Consider the following 14,203-nt stretch of genomic DNA (forward strand, 5'->3'; position numbering starts at 1 on the left):
GAGATGCTGCCTTCAAAGTCCTCCTGAAATGTACACATATTTCTATGGATTTGTGGGCATAATTTCAAACTGAAGAGTGGACATATTGTACAATTAACTTATTTTGAAATAATATGTGAACGTGTAATTTTCTTTCAAGAAAAACAGCTGTTCTTAACGTTTTTTTACAGAACATGACAAAATGAAAGGGAGAATCTTACATTTGCCTTATTTTAGTTACACAACTATGACTACCAGATTTACTTTACTCAAATACACAACAGAAAAAAAAAATCTAGATATGGTATTTCAGTAGCAGAATAACAACATAATTCAGTGTCCAGCATCCCAAAATGACTTCTATCTAATGTTCTAACCAGTAAGTACTACTTTATAGACTGTACGCGAATGCACCACTGCATTTTAAAGACATCGCTAACAGGTTGCTAACCGCAGTTAGCTGTTGTTTTCATTCCAAGTTTTTTTTTTTTTTTTTTTTTTTTTTTACAGGAAAGTACTGGATAAAATAATTTCATGAATTTACATGGTTTTAGAGGAACTTTTATACGGGAAACTGTATTTTGACGTCTCGATTTAAGAACGACGTCAACTTTAGTTAGCTAACTTCTGACTTTTAACCAACTATTGTTAGCAGCCAGCTTTACTATGCTGTAATTATCTGCTTTTGTTAAACCTTATCTGTGGACCTTTTTGTAGTAATAGGAGATATGAATATTCAATACAGAGGAGTCTGATAAATCAGTAACATGTCGCTGAAAGACAAGTGATTCTTGATTAGTCTTGTTTACAAATATTATTAGTATCAGCTGAAAAGTCACATGCATGTTGTGTTTACCTGTGGATAACTACAGTGCTAACTAAATTCTCGTGTTTCCGAACCATGCGATGAGCTAATTTAGAGAAGAATGTCTTAATAGCTTTTTTTTCTTTTTAGTTTGTAAGGAATGACTAAAGTATCATTGGTTTATTGAATAGAATAAGAGCGTTTATTTACGAGTCGCCATGGCAAGTGCCTTAGCAGCAAAAATGGGATTCAACTCTTTGATTAGAAAACAAGCAAAATACTTTAAAGTAAAGATATGCACCATGGAGTCAGACATGGAGTTCAAGTGCGAGGTGAGTTTGAACAGTCTTTCATTTCCTTATTATGAGTAATGTTATAAACATTCAAGCACGACGTTACTGTTCTTCTGCTCACTAATTTCAAATTGTAATGCAACTACAAAAATGTGAGGCTCATAAGCGAGTAAAATTGAGTTTTTCTGAAATTCCCATGAAACCAACATATTTCACTTTCTGAACGCTAGATGGCAGCATATGTCAATAAAGGGAAAAGGATGTGACGCCCACGCGGTTGTTTAAACATAAGTTTTAAGAGACTGCTGTGTTTACCGCAGCCCAATTAAATACTTTTTAGTCAGTAGTTGAAATCAGTGCTGACCCTGATTCCGTGATTTATATTGTAATGACGCCAGCATACGACAGATAGAAGTCCCACCAAACGGGTTTATTAGTCGTAGAAACGAGCTGCTATTTTGAGGCGCAGCCCACACCTCCAACAAACCGTAGCGCTTTTTGAACTAGCTTCCTGCTAACACACACCGAACTCCCTCCTCTTCCGGTCCCTCTTGCTGCTCCCCTGATCCCCCGCCCACATGACAGATCTCTGTCATGTGAGTGGGAGTCAGCAGAGTCAGTCAGGGGAAGCCTATAACTTTATACACATAATAAAGATCACAATGTAACATACAACAAATACACATAACCATATCCACACCAGCAGAACTAAAACACAGAATCATTACAATATGTTTCCCCCTTTCATAGTGGACTGTTTCTCCTAGTTTGCCGTTTTTGTTTTTTTCGGAAATGAAAGGCATCAAAATTACTTGCAAGCACTATATTTAAAAGGGAGGAACCGTTTATGGGTAGCAGCTGCTTTTTTGGTAATTATAGACACCAGCATAATGTTAGTTACAGGTTTCTATTTTCTTACATGGGACTCACGATTATCTCACTTATTGGTTAAGTAAGTATTATGTGTCTGTAATAAACAAAATCCCTTATTCTAGATTTACTTTTTTACTATCCCAGTTTCATCCTTGCTACGTGACAGGCTCAATCTTTATATTTGTTTTCATGTTTTTGCATGGTTTGTTTATATCAACTTCAGCTATATTTGGTATTGTTTGTCCATTGTGTTGATTAATCTAAACTGACAAAAATTAGGAAAACATTTTCAGCCCACTTATTGTACTTATACACTTATTTAATAAGAGTGTGGGAAAGTCCTTGTGTGTCTCACTGGGTGGGATTTTACAAAGCCCTGCAAAACCCAAGGAATCTTTGATTTTATGACATTTTACTCTTCTCCAACTTAAAATAATTTGAATAGGAAGTTGTATGTTAAATACAGCATGTTGAAGAGATTTTAAATATATTTAATTTTTATGATATTTACTTCTTTGTCAGAGAAGAAATATTGTTTGATTGAAAGAATAGAACAAAAAAATATATCTTTAACTTTTAGATGAAGTGGAAAGGAAAAGACCTTTTTGACTTGGTGTGCCGGACTTTGGGACTGAGAGAAACCTGGTTCTTTGGGCTCCAGTACAACATAAAGGACACAGAGGCTTGGCTGAAGATGGAAAGGAAGGTTGATGTGCCACTTTTTTTTTGTTTTCTTAAAATACTTGTTCATTGTCTACTGTAATTATTTTATCAATTATGTAGTATTGTTGATGTCTTTGATTTATGCGTACAGGTTTTAGACCAAGAGGTCTCAAAAGAAGAACCAATCACCTTCCACTTCCTGGCCAAGTTTTACCCAGAAAATGCAGAGGAGGAGCTTGTGCAAGATATCACTCAGCGTCTCTTCTTTCTACAGGTGAGCCAATTGTCAGTTGTATTTTTTCATATTCTATTCTATTCTGCTTATTCAATTTTAACTGAAATAACAATTGTGCAGTTCAGTTTTTCTGATGAGTTTTAGGAATTCTTACAGTTAGACATAAAAGCAGGAGTTAAGTAGAGATTTGAAGCTACAGATGTTACCAGCTAATCTAACTCAAGATTACTTAATAGCCGTTTGGATAGTGGACACGATTTTAAATTGTTTTTGGTGCTCCCGCAAAATCTGGAAAACAGGAAACACAATCTGATCATTTTTCAGGTGTGTAAAAATGATTATGCGAACTCTATGTTCGTTAATGTTTTGTAGAACATGACAACTAATAAATCCAACTAGGTGAAGGTTGTGCATTTAAATGCCCAGAACATCATAAAAATGTCTTGCTAATGAGTCTGCAAAAGTTCAGAATTTTAAAAAAGCTAAAACCTGGAGAAATATTTATTTTCTTCTATAAAGGTGCTTTAAGGTGAAGCATTCATGAAAGCAGGCACAAACAGCAAGGAAAGTAAAATCTATGCTTTTGAACAAGTGTGACACTTAAGGAAGAGAACTCTCAGCCTCTTGAGGTGAAATAAAGTCTATGCGTTTGAGATGATTTAGTTCATTTTTAACTCAAGTTCTTTTCGTGCATCTCTAGCTTCCATCTGTTGTGTCCCAATGCCTACAGGGGGCACACGTCTACAGTTTTTTTCTGAAAGATGTTCGTCTGGACCACCTTTTCCATCGTCCTGCTCTGATCGTGTGCAGCCATGTGAAATCAGGGAACAGCATATTGCTGCTGCCCTTTACATCCAGTAATACTTCCCCTGGGGCATTCCTACAGAGCTTGCCCTATCACTTTTAGCCAGAGATGAGATTTGGTGTTTTGCTATCGTCATCCAGGGCTACCGTCATCCAGGGCTACCTGTTAGTCATTTATCAACTACTGATTAGGCTTTAAAGTAAATCGAGTAAATGATTTATCATCTTATCGATTAAGCAGTTAATCGATTAATTTTGATTCATTTTGAGTATTTTTGTTTTTGGAAAGTCTGAACTTTTTCACCAATGGACTCCTTGGGTTTTCAGAATTCAGAGACCCACCCTCTTGTTTGACCAGTATGTTTTACATTTTCTTTTTATTTTGACTTTGAATATAGGTCAAATCTACAATGAAATAGGTCAGACTAAGATTATTTTTTTTTTGTGAAAAAAAAAAAGAAGTCATAATGTTACAAAAATAGTCACAATAAAATTAGAATGAAGTAATATGGCAATAAAGTTTAAGTGATACAAGAATAAAGTCATAATATTAGGAGAATGAAGTAGAAATTTTATGAGATTATTTTGCTCCATGTTCAGTCTTTGTGTCAGTTGCTTCTGGTATTTAGCTGTGTGCTTTTGTCTCTGCTGTGCTGCCTGATCTGGACTGTTTTTGAGCCACTTTCATCATTAAATTCATCATCATCTTCATCAGTACCTGGGTCTCTGCGTTCATTCTCACCACCGCAAACCGCCACCTCATGACAAAAACACGTAAAATGACAAAAAATTGGTAATCCAAGCTTTTTTCTCATTAAAATGACATGTTTTCTTGTAATTTTAAAATGTTGTTCAGGCAAAATTACGTCTTTATTCTGCTAACTTTGTGACTATATTCTCATAATTAAACAAAACCTCTCATAGCATGGCCCCAATTATATGTCGTACAACTCACAGAAGGGATGATTGAATTAAAAATCACTTTTTGAAAATATTTCCTGTCATTTGTAACTTTTTCTTTTTTTTTCTTTTTTCAAAGAAAGCAAGAATTTTTTTTCTCAAAATTGGATCTGGTATGAAAAAATAAATAAATTTGACTCTGTTATTGATATAATCCTAATGTAATCTTAGAAATTGTCAGTTGTGCTAGTTTATTTATGTTGCACTTCTATTCTTTGGCATATACTTTAAATGTTTATCTATACTCTTACTTCATTTAAATCTGCTTGAGTTAATTTATCGAGAAAAGCCTAACAGCCCGATTACTCAGTTAAGGCAACACACAGCCACGAGTAAGAAGAATATAAATGTGTAGTGCATCACACTGCCTGCCTGCTTACTTCTTTGCTCTCATTAATTCCAGTAATGTCAGGAGGCGGCCCCCGTTCAGATAATGTCACAGGCGTGACAGCTGGATTAGTGCTTATCAGAAATGATCACCGATCCAGATACGTACACACTCGCGCTCACACTCCGCAGATTTCGAGCCCTTACAACACCAACAGACACATGCACATCTCCGTCCCAACAGGCTGGGATGATAACGTGCTCTCATTTGTAAAGGGAATGGCATCCTCAGCACTTAGTGCTGGTTATGATTAAGGCTGTCACCTTTGGCTCCGCACCTTTTGTGACTTCAAAACAAGAAGAGACAGCTTGACTGGCTCTGTAAACGACGAGGTCTGAAGCATGAAATTGCCCACTTATATAACTGCTGCTACAGCGTGTTTGCCCCATCTAACCTTAAAATCTGCTTTTGTGATGTATATGTGGTTACGCAACTTCGGTTTGTGAATCAATTAGTTTGAGTGATGATGGAGTTTAAGAATGAAACGCCTGGTGGGAAGCTCTGCTTTCATCTTGGTTGGAGTGAATTCAAGCCTGTTAAAAACAATGTTATTACTGTGAGCCCTGAGAGTTTAATCAGCACTTTAAACTTGGATGAGTCTTTTCTTGTTATATGAAGTGAAGATTTAATTTGACTTTTTTTGTATTTTAGAATAAAACAAAGAACTCGGCATCAGCTGCTGTACAGATGTAGAAAGAACAAACAGCTCTATTGATTAGAATCAAGCTGCTGATTCTGCAGTTAGTACTGTAAACAAAAGACATCAGTTTGTACTGTGTTATTAATTTAAGTAAGAACAAAAACATTATGGACTTTGCTTAACCCTTTATTTAGGGCTCTATCCACGTTCTTTAGAGACAAAAAAGCTTTCATAGAGTCCCATCGGATTACTGTGTATCATAATGCATCACAATTTTCACCAATGTTTTTAAAAATGACTTTATAAATTTGTACTCCCTTAACTGCATAATTTTGATTAAAGCTGATTTTCTTTATGTTCCTATTTATTTGTTACTTATTCATATTGGATTTTTTTTTTGACGTGGAGTATTTATCTAAGCCTTGGAGCATCAGAAATTTACACTAAAATCTATTCTCATCCATCTTTTCTCCAAAATATCTCCAAATCTATATCTGGGTTGGATATACTTCAGCTTATCCAACCCAGAGCAGATGTTTTATGGTCTCCATAGACTCTCTGAGTTGAATCTCTAGAGATCCAGCTTGGTGTAAGTTTTTCACTTCTTTATGTTTAAGCACTAAGCTATCACAACTTTGAGCAAACTTTGAAAGGACCAGGGAAAAAAAACCTTTACTCTTTATTTACAACACTGAAGCAAAACTACAGCAGCTAACACCATTAGCACATATTTGATCTCCTTTCTGAATACCATACCATACCATACCAACTTTATTTATAAAGCACTTTAAAACAACCACAGCTGATACAAAATGCTGTACATCAAAACACAACATAACAATAAAAAAAAATAACTTACAGTTTAAAAACAAAAACATACAATTTAAAACTAGATCCCACTGGAGTTGAAAGCCAAGTAAAATAGACGAACTTTAAAAGTGGACAGTGAAGAAAATAGACAAATATTTCTTTTCCCTACAAACCAGTTATTAGTTTTAGGAGAAACATCTTTATTCAGTATGTCCTGGGCAAGCTTATGTTTTGATGGACGTTTAATATAAGATTCAGCCATATACTCTAGATTCAGTCTGAAGGTGCTTCAATGTGATGGATACATAATAAAAAAAATTACTTCCTTCATAGTTGACAGTTTTTATCATGACAAAACCTGTTACTTCTGCTGTAGTTTAATGTAAGAGAAGGCAGGGGAAATGTAATATTATTGCACCATTGATGCACAGTAACTCAAAGTGTTTGTAAAAACAAAGGAACAGAGATTGAAATGAAACTCAAGATGCATCACAACTTTTTTTTTTTCTCACTAAATGTAATTTCCTTATCTGTCAGTGTAGAGTTTGGGGAACAATGTTGGGGCTGTCAAAAACTCAGCAGCCAAAGTGTTGTTTTTCCCATTGCTTATCTCTGGGGCAGTACTTTCTTTTTATTGCATGAGTCAGATTAAATCATGTCGATTGTACGTCCCTCATGTCTTTTGCTGTTCTTATTGAAGCGACAAAAGAACCAATCTTCAGGAAATAGGGGAAAGCAGCCATCCTGATATAAAGTCAAAATTATTTCCTGAAAAATAAATTCACGACAATCTCTTTTTTTTTCTTCTTCTCTGATCTAAGAAATTAATTGTTATATCTGAACATAATGTCTTTATGAAAAGATGGGATTCATAACAACAGCTTCAGCATTCAAGTAATAAAAGCTTGAAAAATGTTGAAATTTCTGTTCAGGTAAAGAAGAAGATCCTTGAAGAAGAAATCCACTGTCCTCCAGAGGCCTCTGTGTTGCTGGCATCCTATGCAGTCCATGCCAAGGTCAGTCTTCTTCTTTGCAACCTGTAAGGAGAGTAAACTTTCCTCTTGAGGCACAGATTCTTGACAAGTAAACATCTCACCTGCATCAGATGTGCTACATACCTTGATGCCACAGATTCATTTTCCGGCTGTTGACTAAAAGCACTATCAAAATTAAAGTTACATTGTAAAAATGTTTTATACTTTTAAGTCTTCCTCAAAAAGTAAATCTTCCATATGTGGTTATGGTTCTGTATTTTTTTAGCCATGTTCTAAGACTTAACACATGTAACCAACACACAACAGTTATTTTTCTTTTCATTGAAATTGCATTACAGCTAAAAGTTAAGCAAAATTTTAAAGCCACACAATAGAAACACACTTCAGGTCATTACCTCTTACCTTACTCCACTTATAAGAAAGCTCTACTATTCCCTTGAGATTTAACTCTCAACAAATTAAACAAGAGCTGTGCATTCATTTAGTCTATCTTTATTTTTCTGTGCAACCAATTCAAAACTTCACCTGCATGTCATGCATAACTCACTTACTTGTACTAATCTGTTTTTCTAATATTGTCCTTTTGTTATGTATTTTGTGCACCAGGAAGATTTTAGGTGCAACAGCCCTTATAAGTTTTTTTTTCTAGTTATCCAAGAAGACTGCCTCCTTCTGACATGTGGATTTTCTTTTGAAAAGTCATAAATCTATGGAGTTAGTTTTGTTTCACAATTATTCAATCAAAAGAAAAAATCATGTCAAAGCAAAAATCACTAAGTTTTTTTTAAACTTTTTTTTTGTTTTTGGTTGAGTCTCTTTTTTTTGGTTGAAACTTTTTTTTTTGATTGAATAATTGTGAAACAAAACTAACTCCATATAAATCAGCTCAGCTGATCCAGATCTTTTAAGTCAAAGTCTTGATGAGGATCTGTGGAGCATAATATACATTTTCCTTTGCTAGTTTTGATAATTATTGTCAGAATTTCTTCTCATATTTGAGAAAAGGTACAGGACTTGTGCTGATGTTTAAGAACTAGTTCAGATTTTTCAGATTTTTTTTTTTCAGACATAAGATTCATTATGCATTTTTTTTTTATTGGTTCATTACCAGGCCTCTTGAGAACTTAAAGACATGTTGAGGAGATAATTTAGCCATTTAATTTAGCTTTGTTGGTACAAGGACACATCTACAGCCTGGAGGACATCGGCCTCTGAGGACTGAAGTTGGACACTCCTACGCTAGATGAAGTCAGATGCTTTCAGCAGCTAGATAATTAATAAGAATACTGATACTGACAACAACACATTTATTTATAAAGAACTTTCAATCAAAGTCCTATGCACAGGGAAAAAATCTAAAAGATGCACATTGGATAAAAACACACATGAAACAATAAAATCATTGCACAAAATTACAAGTATAAAGATCAAAATAATAAAAAAAAAAGTCAGAAAAACAATAATTACTGACAACTCACAGCTTTTACACCACATTATACAAATGTTTTATTTTATTTTTTGTTTTGGTTTGGAAACAAAGTGGTTATCCATGCCTAACACCTTGGGGTAGGTTGTTCCATATTGTTGGTGGATGAAAGAAAAAAAACAAACTCTTTTTTGGGGGATAAAACAAGTTAGCTATAGTCTGGGAAAATCACCACCAAAACAAACTCCGACAATAAACCTCCAGCAATCTCAGTCATTTTGCCTAAAAGGTCCTACCACCTTGAAATCCACTAGAAAACCATAGGAGGACTGGGATGCAGCTTCTTGACAGGCAGACATGGTTTAATCACACCAGAGCTCTGCCTCAAAAGATTTGGCCTGGACCCCCCAGAGACTTGCCTTTTCCGTACCAATTTAACAGGCCCAGGTGAAAACAAGCGTGTGGATGGAGAAAAACCTGCACATCAGCTTGTGCCATGTGCCTCTTGGTGTCTGCACCCTCTGACTGGTAAACAGCACAAATATGAGACCCCAGTCTGTTTTCATTTAATCAACAGTCAGCTTTGATTAGAGTCAGTATGACTAAAGCGGCTGTGTAAAGGGGAAACAGGTTCTTGTTAAGCACTGCAGCTGTTGAGAGGTGTTTGGCAGCCTCTCCTTTTCTCCTCATGATCTGTTTTTGAGCAGAATCGCCGTGCCACCGGAGAAGTAGAGTATATTACACAGTGAATTGACTTTAGTGCTGTGACCTCTGTTTAATCATGCCAGCCTGAAGTTGGCACTAAAGAGAGAATCATATTTCAAGACTGCTTTAAGGTTTGAAAGATATATATTTTGTATTGCTTATGTTATTGTCTGCTTTACCATCTATTCTCGCAAAGACTTAATAAATTAGATCATCAAAACGGCAATAAATATTTTTAGTTAATGGTTCAGTAACTCTATAAACAAAAAGATTAATAGAATTACTGTTGCCTTTGGAACAGCTGTGAATGGTGTGACTTTATTGTTTCCACTAATCCATGTGTTCGATTCTTGTGAATCCAAAAATTGAGGTAGTCACTGAGGCATTTCATTATGTGGGGCACACATTCTAACTCGAAGTGAGCAATAAAACCACTAAGCTTGGTGGTCAGACTATGTTCCAACAACATCTGCAGTACTGTTCAATCATTACCAAAAGTTTGAATCTCTCTTACTAGGACAAGTTGATTTACCTCAATTAATGGAAGCACACAAACTGTAATTTTAGTTCACTTCTAGAACTACTGCAAAAGTAAGTGCATCAGTAACAAACTGTAGTTTGTTTTATATGTCTTTACCAGTCTCTCACATTGTTGTGGGAGACCTTTGGACTCCTCTTGTATGTAATATTTCTTAAGTTTGCTCAGGTTAGATACCACAGTTCTGTCAGGTTGAGATTTGGACTGTAACTCATGGACTGCTTTGCTGTACAGAGAAGCTTATTGTCAACTCAATGACGGCAAGCTGCCAAAGTCCTGTGGCCAGAAAATAAGCTCAAATCATCATCTCTACAGCACCATGCTTTATAGTTACTCTGAGGTGTCTGTGCTGATATCCTATTCCTGGTTTTCCAACTGGGGTAATGCACATTTACTTTGTTCTTGTCTTTCCAAAGAACATGGTCTAGAAGACTCTTCGTTCATCAAAATGTAACTTTGTAGACTTTTATTCTGCTGCCATGTTTCTTTGAAAGATGAAGCTTTGCCCTCTAAACAGCGTGCTCTGCATTTCAACATTTAAAATACCAAGTGAATGTCTGTAGATTTATGCAGCACTTGTCTCTTTTGCAGTTCCAATGAGCATTTCTGTTTCTGAACCTAGGAACCTTGGATTTCCTCAAAAAATCATTTAGCTGACTGAAATGTTTTCCACTTATCATGACAGTTAATGACCACATCATTGGTCAGGCTTTGTCTTTTTTGGCAAAAATGTTAAGTCACACCTGTATGTTTCAGGCCAACAAACAGCCCAAAGATCAGCTTTTTAAGTTTGATGAAAGAAAACTCGATCTTTGGTCACAGTGTTTTGGTTTGTGATTTCTTTACTGCCCGGGCAACTGAGTAGCTTGTTTCATGTATTTCAGTCTGCTTCACACTGTAAGATGCTGTAGTACTGTCTAAAGAACAAAACTGAACCAGAGGCAGGCATTTTAACATGAACCTTACACTTCAAAAAAACTACTGAAAAAAATTCTCTGAAAAAATAATAAAATAAATAATATAACTTATTATAACCAGCTTTTCAAATTGATATTTATGCAAATGTTGCTCAAGAGGTTGTTTTTACAGTTTAAAGTACCTCGTGTTATTATTAACTGCACAGGATATTCGTCTATTGACATTTCTGATAAATCCTTGAATAAACTGGTTTTCTCTGAGCCTGTAGGCAGGTATGTTACTATCATCTGCTGACACTGCTTTTAAAAAACAATCATGTTTTTAAGTGTTTCTTATTTAGCCATTATTTTACCAGTAAGTTCATTTTGTGAGCTCAGATTTGATCTCTTCTGGGTCATCAGAGATGAGTCATCTGCTGTCTAAAAACACCAGAGGTAACTTCTTTTGCAGTACGATTTAGCAATACAGACCAAGACTGGCCAAGTGACAACAAATATGGAATTGGTGTCCTTATTAAGTCATCTAAACAAGACAGCACCTTATATTAGCATCATTTCCTTTTAGCTTGTTGGAATCTGAAGCCCTGTTTACTTTGAAGCAGTAATTATTTTCTTCTTTTGTACACAATATGATTATCTTTTTGTGTACATAGAAAATCCTACATAAATCCCACATAAACTCTTATTGTTTTGCTGTAGATTCTGTGTACAAAAGCCATGTGGTAAGCAAATATGCCCAATGCATTGTTATCTTTTGGTCTGAATATATTCTGTTCTTGTGATTCTTTCTTTCTTATGGTTGTGCTGTTTATTTTACAGGGTTGTGAATATTGTTTTATCTAGTGGATATACAGTTGTCAGTATTTTAATTGGGTGTCACTGATGAACTGTCCTTTGGTGACAATGCTCTCAGAAATTTTCTGGCACATTTCACTTTCAAATTACAAGAGTAATCAGATGCCAGAGGGTGAAAAGTACCACCCTATCTCTCCCAAAAGAATTTAGTAATGCTATATTACCTCAGTAAATTACTGTATGAGCAATTATTTAGCAATTAGAAATAAACGGGTTACAGCCCTGTGAGTAAATAAGATGATGATGGAAAACTAAGAAGATTTATCCGATTAAATAAGCCTCTGAATCTAAGCTGACATGGTCACCACCCTGAGGTTTTATACATTGTGTGTAAATTGGTTTTTACAAAAGTGGGGTCCCCTAAGTCTGTTTTCATGCTGTTTCACTTGTTAATTAACTCAAAACCAGTGGTTCGCTAACATTCTAGCTATTGACCTACAGAATAACAGTAACAAAGATTGGGACCCAGATTATCACTGGGTGAAGTAAATATTTTTAATGAGCCAATTTGACAAGGAAACAATGGTAACACAAAGAGCTTGAACAAGCTTTAGACAGAAGTACCAGAAAAAAACTTGGTGATTTCTGACAAAACTATGCCGTTGGCCATCTTTTATTTTTCTTGAGATCATCTCAAGACCCCATAATCCTCAAGTGGGTTCCAGAGCTCCAAAACATTCAAATGATTACATAAAAACACAATAAAATATAAACTCTAAATGTCTTTTATAAAACATAATGCTGTGAATTAAATCTGTAATCTATTGTCTCTTTTGTCATTTTTAACACAACGTACTTCGGTCTCTTTGTTGGATAAATTTGTTTTTGGTAATTTTTTCCCCCACTAATGCAACCGACTTAAATGTTTTAAATAGAAAAATCCATTTGAAAAAAAAAAACAAAAAAACATGGTTTTATTAGAGAAGAACTGATCAGAGTTGTTTGGCCAGGTTTTGATCTTCAGGTGGGGGGAGGCAACATTATGCTGTGTGTGTGTGAGTGATAGGGGTCGCTGTAAAACTCCAAAACAAAATAATTGTAGTCTTACCATTTTTAAGCTTGTTGGGGCTGTGATCGTGGCTCAACTTAATGAAACGGCATGCATGTATATTTTTATAGGTTGAATACACATGAACAGTGATAAGTAGCACATGTAAGCCACCTGGACTGTGTGGTAGTTTGAGGTAACACTTAACCTGTTGTAAACAATAGTCCCATACAGCTGAAGATAACACCAGTATACACTCCAGTAACTTTAGTTGTAGATTACCTTCGTTCTCCCATAGACCTCCATATTTAACCGCATCGTTCACAGTGCATAGTAAACAATGTGGCCACTTCGGACATAAATTACCTCATAAAACATCGGCCAATAAACACTTGCAGAATAAATGGAGAGAAGAGTGTTGGATTTGTTTTTGTAGACAAGGCAGTAGTCGGTCATCAGTTCTGTTTGTATTCTTTCACAGTACGGAGACTACGACCCTGAAGTTCACAAACCGGGCTTCCTGGCTGAAGAGGAACTGCTGCCAAACAGGGTGAGTGATTGCTGGTTTACTTACTGTCACTCATAAGATAGGATGCTGACATATTTGTCATTCTATCTTGCCAGCCTCCTAGATTGAACAGTATGTGGCATTTTAATATATACTGTATTTGCCTGTGAGCATTTATGCATATTTATGTCTGTCTTTTTCCATTTCAGGTTATTAACTTGTACCAGATGACTGCAGAAATGTGGGAGGAGAGGATCACAGCATGCTATGCCGAGCACAGAGGCAGAACAAAGTAAAACTGCTGCTTATGAGTAGACTGCTCTCAAGTTTTACTGCTAGCACAGTTTTAAGTTTTGAGTTCATGTTGGATGTGCTGAAGGCTTGGTACTTAACTGGTTTTGTGCAGAAATAGCGTCCACTCATGTGCAAAGACACAAAGTGTAAGCCAAATTACTTGAGTTATTTGTAGTCTTGTCCTTTGAAGCAATCAATGTAAGCTGCTCACTGATGCTCCTGGCAGTGGGAGGAAGTCAATCACCTTGTTTTGATGGGAAACCCTCATCCGTATACTAGTCCACCTGCATTTTGAACCTGACTGACTTCCAAGCACCACATCAAAGTGACTGACCGACCTTCCATTTACATGTTATTTGTAAGGAGAAACCACACATTTTGCAGCTCTAGACATCATTGCATAAATCCAACATTTCTGTATGAATTTATTTTGACACCGTCTTCATTTGGAGTGTCTAATCTTTTTTACTTGGCATTTTCCAATTTTTTTCAGTTAATCTCTGAAAAGTATAACATTTTCTTATCAC

The 14,203-nt window shown here is 35.7% G+C and overlaps 1 protein-coding gene across 1 annotated transcript in view; it reads left to right on the forward strand.

Moving 5' to 3' along the window:
* Positions 1-374: 374 nt before the first annotated feature.
* Positions 375-14,203, forward strand: part of nf2a (NF2, moesin-ezrin-radixin like (MERLIN) tumor suppressor a) — a 32,163-nt gene continuing 18,334 nt past the window's right edge. Inside the window, exons 1-6 of the mRNA XM_007547490.2 lie at positions 375-1,116; positions 2,531-2,656; positions 2,765-2,887; positions 7,383-7,466; positions 13,356-13,424; positions 13,592-13,674. Of these exons, the coding sequence (XP_007547552.1) occupies positions 1,003-1,116; positions 2,531-2,656; positions 2,765-2,887; positions 7,383-7,466; positions 13,356-13,424; positions 13,592-13,674 (599 nt within the window). The 5' untranslated portion in view covers positions 375-1,002. The remainder of the gene's footprint in view (positions 1,117-2,530; positions 2,657-2,764; positions 2,888-7,382; positions 7,467-13,355; positions 13,425-13,591; positions 13,675-14,203) is intronic.

Source organism: Poecilia formosa, unplaced genomic scaffold (assembly GCF_000485575.1).
Source record: "Poecilia formosa unplaced genomic scaffold, Poecilia_formosa-5.1.2 Scaffold20, whole genome shotgun sequence".
NCBI lineage: Eukaryota > Metazoa > Chordata > Actinopteri > Cyprinodontiformes > Poeciliidae > Poecilia > Poecilia formosa.